Source organism: Aspergillus brasiliensis (assembly GCF_001889945.1).
Source record: "Aspergillus brasiliensis CBS 101740 unplaced genomic scaffold ASPBRscaffold_9, whole genome shotgun sequence".
Classification (NCBI taxonomy): Eukaryota; Fungi; Ascomycota; class Eurotiomycetes; order Eurotiales; family Aspergillaceae; genus Aspergillus; species Aspergillus brasiliensis.
In genome coordinates, this window is record NW_027137450.1 from 1,313,763 (window position 1) to 1,333,337 (window position 19,575).

General features: G+C 49.6%; 6 protein-coding genes across 6 annotated transcripts; 5 read left to right on the top strand and 1 right to left on the bottom strand.

The window, feature by feature from the left end:
* Window positions 1-229: 229 nt before the first annotated feature.
* Window positions 230-1,493, bottom strand: ASPBRDRAFT_76782 (uncharacterized protein). The gene is made up of 4 exons (XM_067629334.1): window positions 1,243-1,493; window positions 954-1,187; window positions 815-889; window positions 230-763 (listed from the first exon to the last, which is right to left on the bottom strand). Exons 1-4 carry the CDS (start codon window positions 1,449-1,451, stop codon window positions 343-345), a joined length of 939 nt encoding a protein of 312 aa, XP_067477493.1. The 5' UTR covers window positions 1,452-1,493; the 3' UTR covers window positions 230-342.
* Window positions 1,494-2,644: 1,151 nt separating this feature from the next.
* ASPBRDRAFT_129519 (uncharacterized protein) lies at window positions 2,645-3,508 on the top strand (the record flags this gene model as incomplete). Its single annotated transcript, XM_067618145.1, has 2 exons — window positions 2,645-3,184; window positions 3,236-3,508. The coding sequence occupies 2 exons, from the start codon at window positions 2,645-2,647 to the stop codon at window positions 3,506-3,508; spliced, it is 813 nt and encodes a 270-aa protein (XP_067477494.1).
* A 128-nt stretch (window positions 3,509-3,636) lies between these two features.
* ASPBRDRAFT_45535 (uncharacterized protein) lies at window positions 3,637-4,026 on the top strand. The gene has a single exon (XM_067625431.1). It carries the CDS (start codon window positions 3,731-3,733, stop codon window positions 3,932-3,934), a length of 204 nt encoding a protein of 67 aa, XP_067477495.1. The 5' UTR covers window positions 3,637-3,730; the 3' UTR covers window positions 3,935-4,026.
* Window positions 4,027-4,410: 384 nt separating this feature from the next.
* Window positions 4,411-8,825, top strand: ASPBRDRAFT_181967 (uncharacterized protein). The gene is made up of 8 exons (XM_067619967.1): window positions 4,411-4,470; window positions 4,533-4,718; window positions 4,770-5,931; window positions 5,983-7,085; window positions 7,146-7,252; window positions 7,307-7,585; window positions 7,653-7,854; window positions 7,914-8,825. The coding sequence occupies exons 1-8, from the start codon at window positions 4,428-4,430 to the stop codon at window positions 8,729-8,731; spliced, it is 3,900 nt and encodes a 1,299-aa protein (XP_067477496.1). The 5' UTR covers window positions 4,411-4,427; the 3' UTR covers window positions 8,732-8,825.
* Window positions 8,826-9,466: 641 nt separating this feature from the next.
* On the top strand, window positions 9,467-17,082 carry ASPBRDRAFT_652851 (HET domain-containing protein). The gene is made up of 7 exons (XM_067628523.1): window positions 9,467-9,682; window positions 9,739-10,534; window positions 10,585-12,182; window positions 12,233-12,844; window positions 12,894-14,544; window positions 14,598-14,894; window positions 14,952-17,082. Exons 1-7 carry the CDS (start codon window positions 9,558-9,560, stop codon window positions 16,833-16,835), a joined length of 6,963 nt encoding a protein of 2,320 aa, XP_067477497.1. The 5' UTR covers window positions 9,467-9,557; the 3' UTR covers window positions 16,836-17,082.
* Window positions 17,083-17,374: 292 nt separating this feature from the next.
* Window positions 17,375-19,562, top strand: ASPBRDRAFT_197935 (sodium:solute symporter family protein; the record flags this gene model as incomplete). The annotated part of the gene is made up of 3 exons (XM_067621152.1): window positions 17,375-18,275; window positions 18,331-19,385; window positions 19,455-19,562. 3 exons carry the CDS (start codon window positions 17,375-17,377, stop codon window positions 19,560-19,562), a joined length of 2,064 nt encoding a protein of 687 aa, XP_067477498.1.
* Between the last annotated feature and the right edge of the window lie 13 nt (window positions 19,563-19,575).

The following is a 19,575-nucleotide window of genomic DNA, read 5'->3' on the forward strand; positions in this document are numbered from 1 at the left end:
AGTAGTGGGGGCTAATTTTTCATATAAAATTTTCAAAATTTTATATGCAGTGTTTATATTTGAAAATAAATTAATTATTTATAATGATAGGACAGTGAATTATGTATAAATATAATTAATAATATTATCAATTCATTATATAGATTATCTAATACTTGTCAGAAGGGATCTTGTATTCATATATATAGTTATAATAAATTTAAAACTAATTAAGTAATAATTTCCAGCTCTTCCTGTCCTATGTTGGGAACCCATGATGGAATGCGATACTTGTTCCTTTTGGTATGCGTGTCCTTCAAGGTTAATTCCGACATGACATTCCTACAAAAGGCAAGCTGGATTTCAAACACAATCGGCGTAGTCAACATACAGGATGTCGAGGAATTCCTTTGGGAGGGGACGATACTCTTCTAGCTTCTCTTCCACAAGGAGGTCTTTAACAGTTGCCTTGGTGTATCCTTCAACCTCCCAGAAATCGGTACCTAAGAATTTGAGCTGATCACCGTTGCCCCAGTTCTTACGAGTATACCAAGCAAGCGCGCCAGGGTCTCCATTCTTGATCATCTCATCCACCTGGATGGAAACCCTCTCAATCGGAATTGTGCGCTGGGCTGGAGGCACTCCAAACTTAGTTGTAAGCGCTTGCTGTATCTCATAGCCTGTGGGTCTCAGCTCGGAAAGGCTCAAAGTACGGTTCTCCAGGATTTCAATCGGAGTATCAGCAAACATGGAGACATAAGCTGCTGCGACATAGCTTCGGGTGCTAGGCATTGTTAACGACAGAAGGTTCGTGTTATGGACAGTTTTTGCATACCATAGGTTTAACGGTTGTGAAGCACTATCGCCAGTGAAGATGATACGATTATTCAAGAGATCGACGCCCATAGCTCTAGCAGGGATTTTTGAACTTCGTCAGCAATCGTTTTCAATGCAAAATCAGATCAACTACATACGGTGTGCCGAGCGCGAATTCAGCCAAATTTCCGGTCAATACCGTGGTTGTTTTCACGGCGAGGCGCTTGGCGTGTTCTTCAACTTCTAATTTCGCCCGTATGAGATCAATACCTAGCCCTTGTCCAGCATATCTGACGGCGAGATCGGACGGTACAAATAACTGGACTTCGGTTTTCGGAATAGCCTCAACCAAGTGATGTTGGCTTCGAATACCAGCATGGCCAACCAGCGAGCTAAGTGAAAGGTTAGCGTGTGAAGATACTATGGTTATAGAGGCGGGTAAATCACATAAGAATATCGATGTCCTTTAGAGCGGCAATCAGATCCGCTTGATCCGTTATGTCCACATTAGCTGCGCTCACGTTGGAAGGCAATCCCGCAACGCTTGATCCCGGCCGGCAAAGAATCTTGACAGATGCAGGAGATTCAGCAAGGGCTTTTACAATCTTCGAACCTATCCAGCCGCGGTGGGCATAAATGGCGATACGATTTGGCATTTTCGCTTGAGTAACCAGGAGTGACAAGTCTTGTGAGCTGCGTGATAGAAATGTCTGGATGTTATCAAGGAAGTGAGTAACCAGCGTGTGGCCATATTTATAACCTTTTGTAGCTGTTCAATTCGAATTGATCGGCTTCAATATCCCAAGTGTTTGTGCAGATTGCACCGTTTGCATCTTGTTATTAATGATGTCATGAGGACTTCAAACGGCCAATTACCAGCCTCTTAGACCGGCTGACCCACCCATTCCAAACGTCCCACGTCCCACATAAGTCCCCGAATATCCCGAACACTTGTGGTAAACCAGGAGGATACATACTAAGCTATCAGTACGGCACGTAAGTGGCCAGAATCTAAAATATGTCAAACAACCCTGCATGTAGTTATCTACAGGACGTACTTAGTAGCCACGGGTAGTTATAGTAGACTTGTGTAGTAATTTTTGAAACAAATCGAAAATTATTATATTTATTCTTTTTCTGATCCAGTACGCTGGGTTTTTATTCCTAAATTAGATTTATAGTCATAACGATTGATTTACTAATTGACTTCTGAATATATTCTTTTTTAGTCTTTTATTCTTTATTTGACAGTATACCTCAGTACACAGAAAGAAGAGCAAATATAGAATAAATAGAAATATAGATTATAATAAATGGAACTTAAGAATAAATCTTATTATTCCTATATCTAGTCAGTTTGATTATCCTGATGAGTATATTCCTGTAGTACAGTATATCTTGAGAGAGGTCTGCTCAGGATGAGCTTCGTAATAGGTTAGTCGTCGGTACTTTATCGTTTCTAGAGTAAGAATAAGCTTGCCTCGTGACGAGTACGCTTAACCTTGGTTCAAGTATACAGTAAACCATTGAGCAGGGAGAGTCGGCCGCTGTAGAAGCGGCGCGGGAGCGGCCCGCGCATTCACTCAAATCACCCTGACATTGAGTTTCAAACCCCAAAGTCCTGTATCGGGCCGAATAAAACAAGGAATTGACGGAGAGGGGGATCGGTATATCTGCGCTTGACAAGAACTGGGACATCATTCAGCACGGAGAGAACAAGGTATGCATAGCCGAGGATAGCCTTTATAACACAGGAGTAGATCTTCGAATATGGACCTTAATTTATGCCATGGAAAATTCCAAGATCTTTACCATCCAACTTACCTGAGCACTAAAATTGTTTTATATCATGCCAATACCGTCCCAATACTCCTTGCCAGTAATCTACTACCGCGGGGGCACCAGCAAAGCCCTCATCTTCCACGAACATGACCTCCCCGCCCCCGGACCCCAGCGAGACCGCCTCCTCAAGCGAGTCATGGGTTCACCGGACCCTCTGCAGATGGACGGCATGGGCGGGTCCAAAGCAGTGACTTCGAAGATTGCCATTGTGCGACCCTCGACACGATCCGATGCTGATATTGATTATACATTCGCCCAGGTAGGTGTCGCGGGGGATTTCATCCACTACGGTGCCAACTGCGGCAACATCTCTGCGGCAGTGGGACCTTTCGCGATCGAGGAAGGGTTGGTCAAGTTCCTTCGACCTGGGCGCTCGGTGGACCCGATGGTGAAGACACAGGAGGTTCGGATATATAATACTGGGACGGGGAAGGTGTTGAGTGCTCATGTTCCTATTAGCGAAAGTGGTACTTTTGAGCCGGAGGGGATACATGAAATTGCTGGTGTCCCGGGTACGGGGAGCCCGATATTGATGGATTATCGAGAGGTAAGTTACAAGCATTCATTGGATAGGGTTTGGATGGCTGACGCTGTTTAGACAATCGGAGCAGAGCTCTCAAGGGGATTACTTCCTACCAGCAACGTAATCGACAGGGTTACTGTGGCTGGAAAAGAGATCGAAGTCACCATCTTCGACGTGGCGAATTTGTGTGTTTTCGCCAATGCTCACGATTTCAACATTACCGGCCACGAGAGTGCTGCTGATCTGACAGCTAATTCCGACTGGCAGGCCAAGACGCGAGAGCTGTTGGGAAAAGCAGCTGTCCTTGCTGGAATGACTGAAGACTGGGAAGATTGGATCGACAGGTGAAAGGCTGTGCCATTGCCCATCTTTGTCGCGCCAGCCCCGGATCCTAGCAAAGCACATCTCGCTGCGCGGCTATACCTCGACAAAATGTGCCATGAGAGCATGGCGGGGACAGGAGCGATCTGCACCACCGCGTGTAGTCGCATCCCCGGGAGTGTGGTAAATAAGATCATCGGTCAAGCGGCGGAACTTGACACATTGTTGATAAGCCATCCCATCGGCACTATGGGGGTGATTGTGCAGACTGAGACGCCGATGAAGGACGAGCCCGTATTTAAATCCCTGTCGTTTGTTCGAACCGCTCGTCGCATTATGGATGGCACGATATACGTGCCTAATAGCTTCAAGCCGGATGTGTCTGGAGGAAGATTGAATAGTAATGTTCTGCTACCGGCTTCTGGGTTGCTATCATCTCGAAATAGCATGTAAGTATCTGAAACGCATCAGTTGTAATGAATGCTAACAACACAGCATATTTAGGGTCCTATGTGGACTTTGTATCGCTTTCATTTTCTTCATGTACTATTCGTCCCATAACCCAAGATAATATGGAGAGATCTGCTTTGAGAGTCCCAGTCCAATGTACTCTGCGCTAAGATTATCAGAGAATGTCGGAGCGAGCATCCGACAACCTGCGATAAGACGCGGGGTATGTGATACTAACAGGTAGCCCTACATACAGACCAGGCAGTTCTCCCTCTCACTGGTGCTGATAACCCGCCAGATCTGCAACTGACCTTCCGAAGCTGAGGGGTGAGAGGGGAAATGTTGGAGATAACGGGCCGGTGACTTCTCCACCTGCACCTCCACTCTCGGCCGATGATGCCGTTCTTCGATCTGTAGCCTTGCCATATGAGATGGATGCTGCCACAACTGTAGTCCTGATTTTATTCAATGTCAACAGTTGTATTCGTTACTCATAATGCCAAGTGTAGAACCTCGACAGAAGCTGCGTATCTCAATAGGTCTGTTGCAATCACAATCACTAACTGACAGTGTCGTTTAAAGCTGCTGACCGACCGTATAGATCGCGGAGGAACATTCACCGACTGCATTTGTAAAGTCCCTGGTCAAGAAGATATCGTCGTGAAAATTCTCTCCGTCGACCCGAAGAATTACGATGATGCCCCTACGGAAGCTATCCGCCGCGTGTTGGAGATATACTATGGGAGGAGCATTCCGCGCGGAACAGGGTTGGATACAAAGGATATCGGTGAGACATCCTGGATTACTAGACTCCATTCTAAGCTAATCTTACGTCTAGAGTCAATCCGTATGGGAACAACCGTTGCGACGAATGCACTGCTAGAGAGGAAAGGCGAGCGCACTGCCCTTCTCATCACCGAGGGCTTCAAAGACCTGCTGGAAATCGGCAATCAGTCACGTCCATTCATGTTTGATCTCTCAATCGGACGACCCGAAACACTCTATTCAGATGTGTTCGAGGTGGACGAGCGTGTGACCCTGCGGAACTGCTCCGATACCGATCTGCGAAGCATGGATCTCTCCTCTCCGCCAGTGCTCCAAGAACTGACGGGTACCTCCGGAGAAACGGTTCAGATTCTCAAGTCCTTGGATCTAGAGGGTGTAGAGACATACCTGAGGAAAATATACGCAGAAGGATACAGATCTATTGCCGTGTGTTTGATGCATGCGTACACCTTTCCCGATCACGAGCTCCAAATCCGAGAGCTGGCGCAACAGATCGGGTTCGAGAATGTCTCACTCTCACATGCTGTCTCTCAACGAACGAAGATAGTTCCTCGAGGAAATTCCGCCGTTATCGATGGATACCTCACACCGACCATTGAACGATATCTGAAGCAGTTCTTGACCAGTTTCCCAGATATCGACAAGTCGGATACTAAGCTGGAATTCATGCAGTCCGATGGTGGGCTGGTCCCTGCACATCGGCTTTCTGGACTGCATTCGATTTTGTCTGGCCCGGCTGGTGGAGTGGTAGGGTATGCTCGTACTTGCTATGACGAGTTGGGCCAAGCCCCACTGATTGGATTCGACATGGGAGGAACGAGCACAGATGTTAGTCGGTATGATGGGACGTTAGATCATATCTTTGAGACCACCACGGCGGGGATCTCAATGCAGACTCCGCAACTCAATATAAACACCATCGCTGCTGGTGGAGGGAGCATTCTGTTCTGGCGCGATGGCTTGATGTCCGTTGGCCCGGAAAGCGCGTCTTCGGATCCTGGGCCCGCATGCTATCGCAAAGGCGGTCCATTGACCATTACAGATGCCAACCTGGCTCTAGGAAGATTGATCCCTGAGTATTTCCCCTCCGTGTTTGGACCGAATGAGGACAAGCCTTTGGACCGCGATATAGTTATTGCCAAATTCGAAGCTTTGACGGCAACAATCAATCAAGATACGGGAAAGTCAATGAGCTGGGCGCAGGTGGCGCAGGGGTAAGCAGCTAACTAGAACATGAGATAGGAGCGTGGTTAACATGCATGCAGATTCCTCGACGTGGCAAATTCCGCCATGTGTGGCCCCATTCGAAGTCTGACGGAGGCTCGCGGGTACGATACAACGAAGCATCACTTAGCATCCTTTGGTGGAGCGGGTGGCCAACATGCCTATGCCATTGCTGAGCTTCTGGGCATCCAGAAGGTCTTGATCCACAAACACTCCTCGATTCTTTCTGCCTATGGTATTGGCCTGGCCGATGTTGTGCAGGAAGGTCAGAGGCCATGTGCTAAAGCATACGATTCTTCTAATCTCCCAACAATTTTATCGCACTTGGAGGAACTTGCCCAAGCCACCAAGGATCTTTTAGGTAATGATGGAATACTGAACGTGGACATGGATCGGTTCTTGAATATGCGTTATGACGGCAGCGAAACAACCATTATGATTGCAGTGGACGAGAGCCATGATATGCTGCAGACCTTTGTCAATGCTCATCATCAGCAATTCGGCTTTACCCCTACAGATCGGCAGGTGTTTGTTGATAGTATTCGTGTTCGTGCCATAGGCCGGGGCTCTTTTGCTGCGCCTTCGCCTGATGTTCCTGCTTCGGTCCCAGCAAAACCCCTCAATCCCACAGATAAATCTCCGACTGCTGAGGCTACAAACAAGGTCTATTTCGATCAGCTTGGTTGGATAGACACGCCCGTATACATCCTCAAATCAATCCCTCTGGGACAGAAAGTGAACGGACCGGCGCTCGTAGTCGACGAAACGCAGACCATCCTCGTGGGCCCTGGTTCCTCAGCGACATCCGAGCGTGACAAACTGGTTCTTGACATCAGTGTGTCTGGAAAGAGTCATAGCGTTGCCACTGATACTATTGACCCAGTTCAACTGTCCGTATTCCGTCACCGCTTCATGAGTGTCGCAGAGCAGATGGGTCGCGTACTGCAACAGGTAAGTGTGAGTGCGAACATCAAGGAACGGCTTGACTTCAGTTGCGCCGTGTTCAGTCCGGACGGGTCTCTGGTCGCGAATGCTCCCCATGTACCTGCGATGATCGGCAGCATGGCCTTTGCAGTAAGAGGCCAGATTGAGGAATGGAAGGGAAGGTTGAGGGCGGGTGATGTTTTGTTGTCTAATGCACCTGGTGCGTATAAATTGAGAGTTTATCCATTGATTCATTCACCATGCTGACCAGCTCGTACAGAGTTTGGAGGTACCCACCTCCCAGACCTGACCGTTATAACCCCCGTATTCGATGCACAAGGAAAAGAGATCATCTTTTGGACAGCTTCACGAGGTCATCATGCTGATGTACGCACTCCCTTCCTTCCACCTCGGGGCAACTTTCCCGGCTAACATATTCAGATTGGCGGTATCCTGCCCGGCTCGATGCCCCCATCCTCAAAGGTACTCGGCCAAGAAGGGGCTTTGTTCAAATCGTTCTTATTGATTAGAGATGGTGTTCTGGACGAAGTCGGACTCGCCCGACTGCTCTGCGACGAGCCAGCAAAATATCCCGGTTCTAGTGGCACCCGTCGGTATCAAGACAATGTGACAGACCTGAAAGCCCAAGTGGCTGCCAACCACTGTGGCATCCGACTCATCCATCAGCTGATCGAGGAGTATTCCATGGAAGTAGTTCAGGTGAGCTAACCATACTAGTTCCTATTCTAATCCAACTAGATCAGACGACTCACAACCATGTCTGCAGGTATACATGAAAGCCATCCAGTCCTCCGCCGAGCTCGCGATCCGCAATCTGTTCAAGCGGCTCGCGCGCGAGTTCCACCAAACCGAGCTCAAAGAGGTCGACTATATGGACGATGGAACGCCGATCTGCCTCAAAATCACACTTAATGGGGATGACGGTTCTGCGGTGTTCGATTTTACAGGCACTGGTCCTCAAGTCTACGGTAAGCCAACTCCCACCACCACCACCTACATGAGACACTTCCTTCTAACTATTCATAAGGCAACTGGAACGCCCCCATAGCCATAACCTACTCATCCATCATCTTCGCCCTCCGGTGTATCGTCGACTCCGACATCCCACTGAACCACGGCTGTCTCGCCCCAGTCACCGTCCACGTCCCCAAGCCCAGTCTTCTCAATCCGGCGCCCACCGCCGCTGTCTGCGCCGGCAACGTCCTCACCTCGCAACGTATTGTCGATGTGATCTTCAAGACCCTCCGCGTCTGTGCCGCCAGTCAAGGCTGCATGAACAATTTCTCCTTCGGCACCGACGACTTCGGATACTATGAGACGATCGCAGGAGGCAGTGGAGCGGGCCCCAGTTGGTCTGGAACGAACGGGGTGCATACGAATATGACGAATACGAGGATAACGGACCCGGAGTCGTTGGAAAGACGGTATCCGGTGCTACTGAGGAGGTTTTGCTTTAGGGGTGGGAGTGGTGGAGAGGGCAGGTATCGAGGGGGTGACGGGGTGGTCAGGGACGTTGAGTTTCGGATCGCGATGATGGCGTCTATCCTGTCGGAGAGGCGGGTTGTCAGGCCGTTTGGGATGGACGGGGGTGGGGATGGGTGTTGTGGAAAGAATTTGTGGGTTCAGGGCGAGGATGGGGAGGTTATGTCTATCGGTGGGAAGAATTCGGTCGAGATGAAGGCGGGAGATCGTTTGGTTATTGAGACTCCTGGAGGAGGTGGGTATGGGAGGAAGGATGATGCTGAGGGTAAGATTGACGGAGATCAGGCGAAGGTGAACAGGGGGTTCGTTCCCATTGCTACTGGCTCGGTGGAGGCGACTAGAAGTCTGGCGGAGCAGGTGTAGTGGTTGGCAGGGATGCTATGTCCAGTAGATACCAATGAATGACGAGGTTTGAGTTCAGGAAGCTGCTGGCAATTCACTCAAGCGATGTGTTTAGGATGTCGGCTATGTAACTGGGGCATTAATTCCGTAATGGTCATGCTGTAAATGTTTCGCTCCTTCTTCCCTTCCACAGAGAGTATTTACTTCTCGCTCAGGGGGATTCTTTGACTGGGAGATGTTCTTATTTATCCATTCAGTTACTAGCACATTGCTCGGCAGCTCACAAGCTGTGGTTCTTCTGCCTGACTGCCCAGAAGTTGACGGATATTTGATAACGACTAAAGTGAAACATATAGCCAGGTGGACATGGAGGAAGAGAGAGAGTCCAACAGTATATGGCCGGCTAACAACATACCCTCGTACTAACAAGCTGTGCTTACCCAGGGCTGCTGCGCATTTGCAGCTCGTCTTCAATCAAACACCCACTATCAAGCATGAGTGACAGGTCCAGACAGTGCCTGGCCCCAATGATGTTCTTGGCAATCTCACCCATCTGCACGAAGACATGGGTGCAAGAAAATGGAAACACTTGGCGATTGGCGGAGAATCGACTAAGAAGCAGCTATCGGAACCCGCGTCGGTCTGTGAGCAACGTGTTAGCGCCTGGATAGGCTGTTCCTTTCACCCCGCGCCGGACTGTCGCGGATCTTGTGCATGCAGTAAGTTAAGAAATTAGCATGAGGAGATATATGGTCCCACGGATCCACTAGGAGGGACCTGTTCTCTCTCGAGGCTCAGAAGGCTTTAGTTGTAACGGAACATCGAAACCCCAAGAAAGAAGATCAGGATGGAAGGCCCAGCATCGATCACAACGGACATTGCGAAGCATCACATTGACAGCATTAGCGCACAGTATAAAGGCATCCTCAAGAATCCAACTGCCCAAAGTATCATTGACAGCGCACTGCAGTTGTGGGTGTACCGCCTTTTCCTAAATCACTGCACGCGGAATCTAATAGTCGCCATAGCTTCGGTGAAGATATCTATTCGACCGCAACGCACTTTCTTCTTGAGCTGATCCAAAATGCTGATGATAATGACTATGCTGCAAATGTTACACCGACTTTGGCTTTGACCTATCGCAATCGTGTGCTTCGTACGGATTGTAATGAGTTGGGATTCAAACCGGGACAGGTGGAGGCCATCTGTAACCTTGGGCATAGCACAAAGAAGGACAAGATAGAGGCGACAGGCGAGAAAGGTGTCGGCTTCAAGTCAGTATTCAGTGTCGCCGAGTCGGTTTGGATAGCGTCAGGGCCCTACACATTCAAGTTCGACGCATCAAACCAGATGGGTATGTTGATTCCAATATGGGAAGGTCCACCGGATGGAACACGACATGCAAATACTTCAATGTATGCTCGCTTTGCGCCCCGGGCCGATGAAAGAATTGTTTTTCACGATTTGAACGTTCTTGGAGCTAAGGTCCTGACTTTTCTCATTAAATTGCGAGAACTCCGGTTGCACATCGAGCTCCAATCTGGTAACAAGATTTGCTACGATGCTGCAAGACAGGATACGACATCGCCAGATGGACTGTCAATGACACAGTTGACCCTTACCGGTGACATGTTCCCCGTTGCTCAGAGAAAGAACTATATCGTTTGTCGATATGAGGTGGAAGGGATGCCTCAGGAAAAGAAGCGACAAGGGAAAAAGAACACCGAACTGAAGTTGGCGTTTCCAGTCGACGAGTCCGGTCAACCAGTACTAGAAAGTCAGGATGTATATGCAGTCTTACCTGTGCGAAGTTATGGCTTCACGGTGGGTCCACCGGTTTCTTTCTATTGCCACTACATATTGACTCGGGCCAGTTCCTCCTTCAAGGTGACTTCCTATTGTCTACAAGCCGAGAGGAGATCTCATCATCCAGAGAGTGGAATCGTATGTTGTGCGAATCTCTCCCCAACGCCTTCACCGCAGCTGTCAAAGAGATCGTGACACACAGAAGTGATTTTCCGTGGTTCAGGTTTCTCCCGGACATACGTCCTGAAAAAAGCTTCTTCGAACAGGTCAAACATTGCATTCCATCACAAGTAGCCAAGGAGAGAGTCTTACTCTGTGAAGGTGTGGATGAAAATGGTCAGGGTATACTTGCCTTACCAGACTCACTTCGATATGTACCTCGTGAGTTTCGAGATTCCAACGGGTATCCCATCACACTCTGTCCAACCACGCGTGATGGGTACCTTTCCGTCCGGTATTTGCATGAGGACTGGCCTTTTATTGAGCGGCTCGGTGTGAAGAAAATGACTCCCGATGAGTTCATGGATGACCTAAGTCATCTGGTAAACAACCATGGTGTGCAGGACAAGACGGATCAGTGGCATGAAAGCCTAGCAAGCACTGTCATCAAGCTCCTGGCAAACTATGAGAATAGAAGGCTTCAAGATGTGCTTCGAAATCTTGCCATCCTTCCCCTACGAGACAACGAATGGGTTTCGGGTGCTGACAGGGTCGTCTTCCTCCCCCTTGTTCCAGCAAGCGTCCCAGGCGGCCTTAAAATCTGTGAGATTAACCCAGCTGCTGTCGCGGGTGGAATGAAGTCAGACCGGGCGAGATTTTTTGAATATGCCGGAGCACGAGCATATAACCCGGCCATTGTATGTGATTTGATTGTGGAGCGGCAAACCGCTTGGACTCGAAGCTGGCAGGACAGTCAAACCTACCAAAGGCGACTAACAGGCAGCCGGGTTCCTGAGCTGGCTAACCAGTTATACTTCCTTTTTAAAAACAAATGGACCGGGGATGGCAAGCGCTCTCTCTGGGTATTGAATGAGCGAAGCCAGCCTTGCCGAGCGTCCGTTGCTTACATACCTTCTAAGGAACCAGATTCAGCTGCAGTATTACTACAGGGGACATCCTTCAAGATTGAGTTCTTACACAGAGACTATCTTGGTGTTGGAGGTGGAGACAGATTTGACTATATGGACTGGCTTCGCTTGAACTTCGGCATTTGGCGAATCCCACGGCTAGCCACTCCAGCAAATGCTCTTTCTCCGGACTTCCAATATCTGCTCGACAATGTCTCATCCGCATTATGGCTTCTGTTATTGAGCAAATATTTCGATCAGTATTCTGATTGGCTTGTTCCCGGGGGCTGGAAGTCAGCAAAGGTTCTCAGCAGTCTCCGGACAACGATGGTGGACTGCCTGCATGAGGAACAGTCCTTGCTCGAAGAAACCTGCCGTCCTGGTCTGGAAAAGCTTCTCCCGCGTAAAGCGCTGCTTTTGCACCAAGATTTCACTAATTGGCAGTTGTTGAGTAATCTAGGGGTGGTTGTGGGTATGGACCTCAAGTTCTATTTCTCACGGCTGGCCGAGTTGAAAGAGACCGAACCGTCGTTGGAACAGATCGGTCAGCTTTATACCGATATTGAGGCCAAAAGCCAGAACAGCAGGGAAATTATTAGGTAGGTACAATTCTCTAAATGTGGCAATCTCAATCTGACAAATATATCAGGTCGACTTTCATCAATGACGCTCTCATATGTGTGCCGAACCCAAGATCTAAAACCGGATTTTGTTGGCTTCAGCCTGATGACTGCATTTGGAAGGGCCCAAAAAGTTTGAAGCATACACCCAAGCTCCAGGAGCTATACCCAGATAACGAGATGCTCTTCACAAAGATTCTTAAGCTCCGCAATGCGGGTGCCGATTTACTGCTGAGAGAGATTGAAGAGTTCAAGCCAGAAAAGCCGGCGGATATATTAGCAATTCTACAAGACGCAAACAGTCTCTTGAAGAAAACGCATCCCTACAGTCTGGTACTAATCAAGCCCATGAAGATTTTCCCCGTGCGCCTTCCATCCCAACGCGATGACTTCACTCTTATGACTGCTTCCGACTCCTGGTACATACCAGATGAGAGGCAGCGAAGGTACTTTGGACAAGACCTGCCGCTCCTTGTCTTCAACTGGGATGCCTTTGACGATATGCCTAAGATCCGAAGTGTATTTGATCTTGGTCCTCGAAAGCTCGTAGCCACGAGAGAGGTCTTTTGCGAGGATAAGAATCCTAGATTGCTGGAACCCACAACCAACAAGTTTCTGACGAGAATCAAGTTGATGAGCCGGTAAGTTCAAACCATATAGTGACATGACTATTCGACTAATTTATGACAGTCTGATTGCAAAGGATACACCTAATATACGAAAGAAAGTGGAAAGGCTGTTCACAGCTGAGCTATTTTCTGTGAAAGAGATTTTCTGGGCACTGACTGTTCGACATAATGACCAAGTTATTACCCGGGGAAAGGGTATAGCTGAATGCCTATTGAGGGATAACGAGGAGGAACCTCTGAAGATATGGGTTTCCCAGAACTGCATCAAATACGAGATGTTCCCTTCGGAGCTTGCGGACAATCTGTGTCAGCTCTACAAGATTTCTGAGCGCTCATTAGCGCAGGACACTCTGACACAGCCTCCAGGGTACGTTGCGGAAAAGCTTACGAATTCGGGATATACGGTAGACATGGAGCATGAGATACCCCGAACATGCCGTGATGGATGGGGTAAAAGAAAGGACTTAGCTCAGAGGAACATTCAGTCCACATCCGGGACCGAGGAAAGTAGTCGCAATCATGTTCGCCATCCTATTGAGCTCCCACCACCACAGACCGGCACCCCCTTGAGCACTCCCGGAAGGCCGCTGGCATTGACAACGCGCGACAGACCACCATACGCTGCGCAGAATGAGAAGAATATGCCGTTGTCGGGTCCACATCTCACCACAGAAGCAGACAACCGCGAGGGATTGGCTGGCCTTGAGGCTGAACCGTCAAGTGGTAACGGAACAACCTCAGCGACCGAAGATTTACAAGAAACTGCAAAAGAGACACCAGGGTTGGAAGGAGAGGATTTCAGTATCCGGGGTCATGATGATGAAGAGTTTGAGAAAGCCATAGCTGGTGAGACGATTGATGGCTTGGACATACTCAGAGAACACAACTCTTCAGTTCCCCCACAATTGAATGGGAGCAAAGATAGCGGATATCAAGAACAACCAAAGCCAACGACCCACACAAGCGAATTGAAAGAGGAGCAGGCTCCTAAGCCTGTTCCTGATCGAACGTTGCTCGTGTTTCTGAAAGAAGAACTGCCCCCGAACAGAGGACCAATAAAGTTACAAGGGGGGATCAGTGCGGCCGAGAGTGCCTTGGTGTGCTACCAAGTCATCGATACGGCGGAAAAAACATTCGATCTAACTATTCTCAAGCCTGAGAGGAGAGATTCCGGTGCATTGACAGGATCGGCGTTAGTGGAGAAGGTGCCTCTTCGGATACGCCAGAAAGACCATCCACATAATGCGGAAGGTGTTCAGCTCAGTCTAGGGCATGGCGATGGAAATACGCCATCGCAGGGGCGCATGAAACAACACCAGCAAATTGGATTAGGGTTTCAGACTCAACAAAAGCGAGGAGATCGACCGCACCAACCCCTTGAAAGACGAACGAATGGACGAGTGCCTTCTCCAACTGTGTCGCGCGACCGCAAAAGGCCCACGGTGGTATATATACCTGGTCTTCCGCAAGACTTACTTCGTGATTACCTGCACAACCGCGTTCGACGGAAGGATCCAATAGCACCTGCTCGGATTGTGTTCCTAACTGGTGATCTGGAAAGCCTTGACAATCATGATGGTCTGTGCATTGACCATCGGATAAAGACAAATCCAGGTAGAGTGCATATAGATGAAGAGACGGGGGTCAAGACGGTCTTCATGACGGTACCTGATCCACTCCGCCAAGAGGAAGAATTTTCAGGTGAACTTGTCGTAAGTGAAAGACTTCCATTAAAAGCTACGCACCTAACAAATTTTCAATCTAGATTTCGCGCATGTTACAGGAAGCACTGGGAAACGCTTACATACCTGAGAAGCATTGGACCAGCTCGTGCCGATCGCGAGTTGGTTACGACTCCTATGAGAGACAAGAAGGCCCAGATGTGGCACACACAGCCTTTGTACTCCTTGATTCTGATCCATTCACGGATTTTCTGGTGAGCCACGGATGCGACCAGGCCAAACAATGGACAGGCAGTTCAGTCAGCTACTACCTAGACGTTCAAGTGACGTCGGGAGGTTTACAAACACCTTTCCGAATACACCATAAGGACTTTGAGATGGTATACGAAACCCTATGTGTTATTCTCAAGAGACAACAAGCTGACTTGCCCCTACAGGCTCGGAAAACAGCTCTGGAGGGAGCTGGGTGTCGGAGAGTGTATGCGCTTATCCGACTCTATGACATCTATACCCAACCGAAGATAGCTATATTTGTCAACGCCTGGAGACTATATACAACCGGAAGCCTCGATCTAGGGGTGACGGGTGATCATTACGCGGCTACATTGACCGATGTGGAGACGGATACCCCCAATTTGTCTCTTGTCAGTCTTCAAAATAGTACGGGACATTACAAGTTCCATGCACTGGAGTCACTAAAGCACATTCGATTGTTGAGACTGTGCGGTGAGGAAAATGACCTGACGCTCCGAGGTGATATCGTGCATGTCTCGCTGGATGAGAACCCGTCATTCACGGCCCTGTCGTACACTTGGGGGTCAGCTCTCAAGCCATTCTCCATGAGAACCCCGGAAGGCGACATTCCAATTACTGCCTCGTTATACTACGCACTGAGCCATATCCAACAATCCGATGGCTCTATCAACATTTGGGCCGATGGTATATCAATCAATCAATCGGATCCAATTGAAAAGTCACAGCAGATCAGTTTGCTACCGACAATATACCGTCAAGCTACCCAAGTCTATGGATGGGTTGGCGACGATGCCAATGACAGCAGCATTGCTCTGAAATCGTTGCAGGACATCCATGCCTCACCGAACATGGTGTCCAGGCTGAACAAACGGACGTGGGCGGCCATAATCGAGTTCTTTTCGCGGTCGTGGTTTCTGCGAGCATGGATTATCCAAGAAGTAATTCTCGCAAGGGACCTCCAAGTTGTTTGCGGTTCCGAAAAGCTACAATGGGACAAGCTATACAGTGCGGTGCTGGCATGCGAGAACTACGCCGAATCTGCGGTAAAGAACCTCAAGATTCCTGCCACCCGCAATCTGCAACCAATCCTCAGTCTGGGCGAGACCCGAAAGATGTACCAGGAGAATCAGAAGCGCGAGCTCTTGGATCTATTCGAGCTCTTTCAACATTCCAAGTCCACACTCCGACGGGACAAGCTGTTTACATTACTGAACATTGCTGCGGATGCAGAAGGGTTTGGCACGGATTACCAGAAACCGCTTGAGACTATTGTGCGCCACTATGCTTCCATATTCGTTGCCCGTGGACAAGCCCTCGAGCTTCTTTCACGAGCACGGGGCCTTGCCCCTTCACAAGGCCTTCCATCGTGGATACCGGATTGGACTACTAACCGATACCCCAAAACAATATGCTCATGGCCGTCCGAACGAGGCTTTCACGCAGGGGGCGGTGGTACAGCCAGCAGTGGAGTCGATCCCAAGAACGAGGCCATCCTAGAAATCGCCGGATCCATCGTCGACACGATCGTGAAGGTTGGAAGTTTCCCTTCTAGGATCGATAAGGCGATGGAATACATATCTGAAGTGTTGGAGTTCATCGATTCATCAAAGGCGGACTACCCTATGGACGATGAAAAGGAAGGCTTAGAATTCAAAATACCAATAGGCGACGCAGCACATGGCCCATGGGGCGATCGACAGGGATTGGAAAGGTCATTTCAACTGCTCGGACAAACTCTGAATCGAACGAAGACTCCACAATCATCCGTCCTAGTCAATCTGGACACTTTGCGAGAAGATCTATGGCTCTATTGCTTGACAGCTGTAGAGTTCTCCGAGCGGTTTGGGTCCGCTGTGGTGTGTCAAACGGCACGAGGGTATCTGGGGTTGGTTCCTGCGGGCGCGGAGCCAGGGGACGCCATTGCTCTGATATCGGGTGGGAAAGTGCCTTTCTGCTTGCGGCGTGAGCATGAAGACTATCAGGTGGTTGGAGAGGCTTACATCCACGGTATCATGCACGGGGAGGCCTTTAAACCTGAGGATGTGAAGACGCTTCGTCTCTGCTAGGCGTAGAGTGATGAGGATCTAGTGAAATGCTATCTACCCCAACTTTGATAAGGCAGAACTCTACATAGTGATTGCCGGCGATCCTAGACCCTACTTTGAACTTGCAGGAGCCTGGCAGGACTCAATAACGTACAGGCGCGCAATCGATTGGAGAATCATGCTCAGAGCACCAAGTGGCGTTAGTCTAGAATAAAACATAAGATAAACAGCCATAGAGTTGGGGTCGCTCTTATCGATTGCTGATAAATGATCGTCGCCGCATCAGATCCTGGCAGGTTACTCCAACGGCGAGTTCTCCAACTGCTGGGATGATCCGCGATAAGAAGCAATCACCATCTTGATTGGCGAGAATGATGCAAGGAGAGCTATTGTTATCATCCAAATCCCGTTCTCGAGCAGCAACGGCCGTGCTTGGCGACAGCTATCATGCCAAACCATGATAAGCCTATCATTCTCCAGTGGGGTTTATATCTGAGCACAGCAGACAGCATGGTATGCAACATGCTGCCTCTATCCCTACCACCCTGGACAATCTCACCATGTCTCACGAGCTTCAAGTCCTACCACCAGGTGCCGGCTATGGGATTGTCATCGGCATCGGTGGCATCTTTGCCCTTTTTATGCTGGGCATTTCCTGGCTGCAAAATCGGTACACCCAGTTTTCTACCCATCGCGCCGAAGAATTCAACACCGCGTCACGATCCGTCAAGCCGGGCTTGATCTCCGCTGGAATTGTCTCCTCCTGGACCTGGTCAGCTACACTCTTGACCAGTTCGACTTTTGCATACTCCTATGGCGTCTGCGGACCCATGTGGTACGGCGCCATCGGCACTCTGCAGATCCTTCTCTTCGCCTTAATTGCCGTCAAAATCAAAGCTAATGCGCCGGGCGCACACACCATGCCGGAGATCGTTCTCTCCCGGCACGGCAAGATTGCTCATCTCACGTACTTGTATAATGGACTGGCTACGAATATGCTGGTCAGCGCGTGTTTGGTGCTCGGCGGAGCGCAAGTGGTGGCAGCAATCACGGGGATGAATGTGTATGCCGCTAACTTTCTCATTCCTGCTGTTGTCGCTGCGTATGTTATTGTCGGTGGGTTGCGTGCGACCTTCATCGCGGATTATACTCACACTGTTATTCTGTTCATCGCGATACTGGTGTTTGGGTTTTCGGTGTCGGCTACTAGTGATCTCATTGGGAGCCCTGGGAAGTTGTATGATCTGCTGCAGGAGGCGTCACAGAATATGCCGATTGATCGGAATACTGATGGATCGTATCTGGCGTTCCGGTCTGTTGGTGGGTTAATCTTCGCCGTGGATATATTTGTTTCTGGGTTCAGCACTGTCTGGCTGGATCAAGCCTACTGGCAGCGGGCGATTGCGTCGCGGCCTGAATCTTCTGTCAAGGCATATCTGCTAGGAGGAGTTGCGTGGTATGGTGAGTCTCAGGGCTTTCAAGAACCATATATCTGTTTTAGATACTAATAAACCAGGGATTCCATTTGGCTTTGCGACAGCGATGGGTCTCGGTTGCGCAGCCCTAACCAGCAACCCAGCGTTCCCAACATATCCCAATCCGCTGTCAGCTTCGCAAGTTGACGCCGGACTCTCCGCTCCAGCAACCGCCATCACCCTCTTAGGGAAAGGCGGCGCAGTGCTCATGCTCATCCTTCTCTTCATGGCAGTGACTAGTTCCACATCCGCCGAACTCATCGCCGTTTCCTCGCTACTGACCTTCGACGTGTACAAAACTTACTTTCGCCCCAATACCGATTCCGCAACGCTCGTGCGCGTCAGCCACTGGGGCATTGTCATCTACGCCATTGTTCTCGCCGCGTTTTGCTGCATTCTCAATGCCGCAGGCGTCAGTCTGACCTGGTTGCTAACAGTGCTGGGAGTGATCGTCGGCGGAGCCGCTATTCCCGTGGGACTGATTCTGCTCTGGGACCGCATGTCCACTGTCGCCGCTATCGCCGCTCCCTGGATCGGATTTGGTCTGGGTATCATTGTCTGGTTTATCACTTCATGGAAACGGTCGGGAGGAATCAGTGTTGCGACTACTGGCGACGCCACAAATGCCGTCGCTGGAAACCTGGCCTCGTTTGGGGTGGGGACTATTTCTGCTGTGCTTTTGAGTTTGATCTTCCCAGGGAAGCGCGGACAGGACATGTCGGCAACGAATAGTATCACCGGGGTCCCTGTCGAACCAGAGAAGACCTCGACCGAGAAATCAGCAAAGGAGAATAAAGATACCGAAATTATCACAGCGACATCCACCCCCAATGAGTCCACTACGCAGCCGAAGAACGATATTATTGAGTACCTCGAAAACGAGACCATTGAGCCCATGGATCCTGCTTTGGTTCGAAAAGCGCAGCGGTTCGCTTGGACAGCGAATGCCATATTTATTGCGGTTGCCGTGATTCTTGTTCCGTTCACTCTGTTTGGGACGAGGTATGTGTATAACAGAGAGTTCTTTACGGGGTGGGTTGTTGTCTCGTTTATTTGGGTCTGGGCCAGTGTGCTCATTTGTGTGATCTATCCGGTGGTAAGTGGCCCTCTCGAAAATGATGATGTGCGATGCAAGGTATTTTGTTTACTGACGGGCGAGCTACAGGTTGAAAGTGCCGGTGCTTTGCGGGATATTTCGAAAGGTATGTGGGGGGATATCAGGGCAATCTGGGGACGCAGGAAGGAGCGACTGCAAACTGGGCAGCCCGTTTGAGAATTATAAGAAA

Coding starts and splice junctions, on each gene's coding strand:
- ASPBRDRAFT_652851 (XM_067628523.1), top strand. CDS start 9,558: ATGGAAGGCCCAGCATCGATCACAACGGACATTGCGAAGCATCACATT. Junction 12,845..12,893: donor AGAATCAAGTTGATGAGCCG/GTAAGTTCAAAC, acceptor AATTTATGACAG/TCTGATTGCAAAGGATACAC. Junction 14,545..14,597: donor AATTTTCAGGTGAACTTGTC/GTAAGTGAAAGA, acceptor TTTTCAATCTAG/ATTTCGCGCATGTTACAGGA.
- ASPBRDRAFT_181967 (XM_067619967.1), top strand. CDS start 4,428: ATGCCAAGTGTAGAACCTCGACAGAAGCTGCGTATCTCAATAG. Junction 4,719..4,769: donor GTTGGATACAAAGGATATCG/GTGAGACATCCT, acceptor TCTTACGTCTAG/AGTCAATCCGTATGGGAACA. Junction 7,253..7,306: donor CACGAGGTCATCATGCTGAT/GTACGCACTCCC, acceptor TAACATATTCAG/ATTGGCGGTATCCTGCCCGG.
- ASPBRDRAFT_76782 (XM_067629334.1), bottom strand. CDS start 1,451: ATGCCAAATCGTATCGCCATTTATGCCCACCGCGGCTGGATAGGTTCG. Junction 1,188..1,242: donor AAGGACATCGATATTCTTAT/GTGATTTACCCG, acceptor CCTTTCACTTAG/CTCGCTGGTTGGCCATGCTG. Junction 764..814: donor TCACAACCGTTAAACCTATG/GTATGCAAAAAC, acceptor AACAATGCCTAG/CACCCGAAGCTATGTCGCAG.
- ASPBRDRAFT_45535 (XM_067625431.1), top strand. CDS start 3,731: ATGGGGGTGATTGTGCAGACTGAGACGCCGATGAAGGACGAGCCCGTA.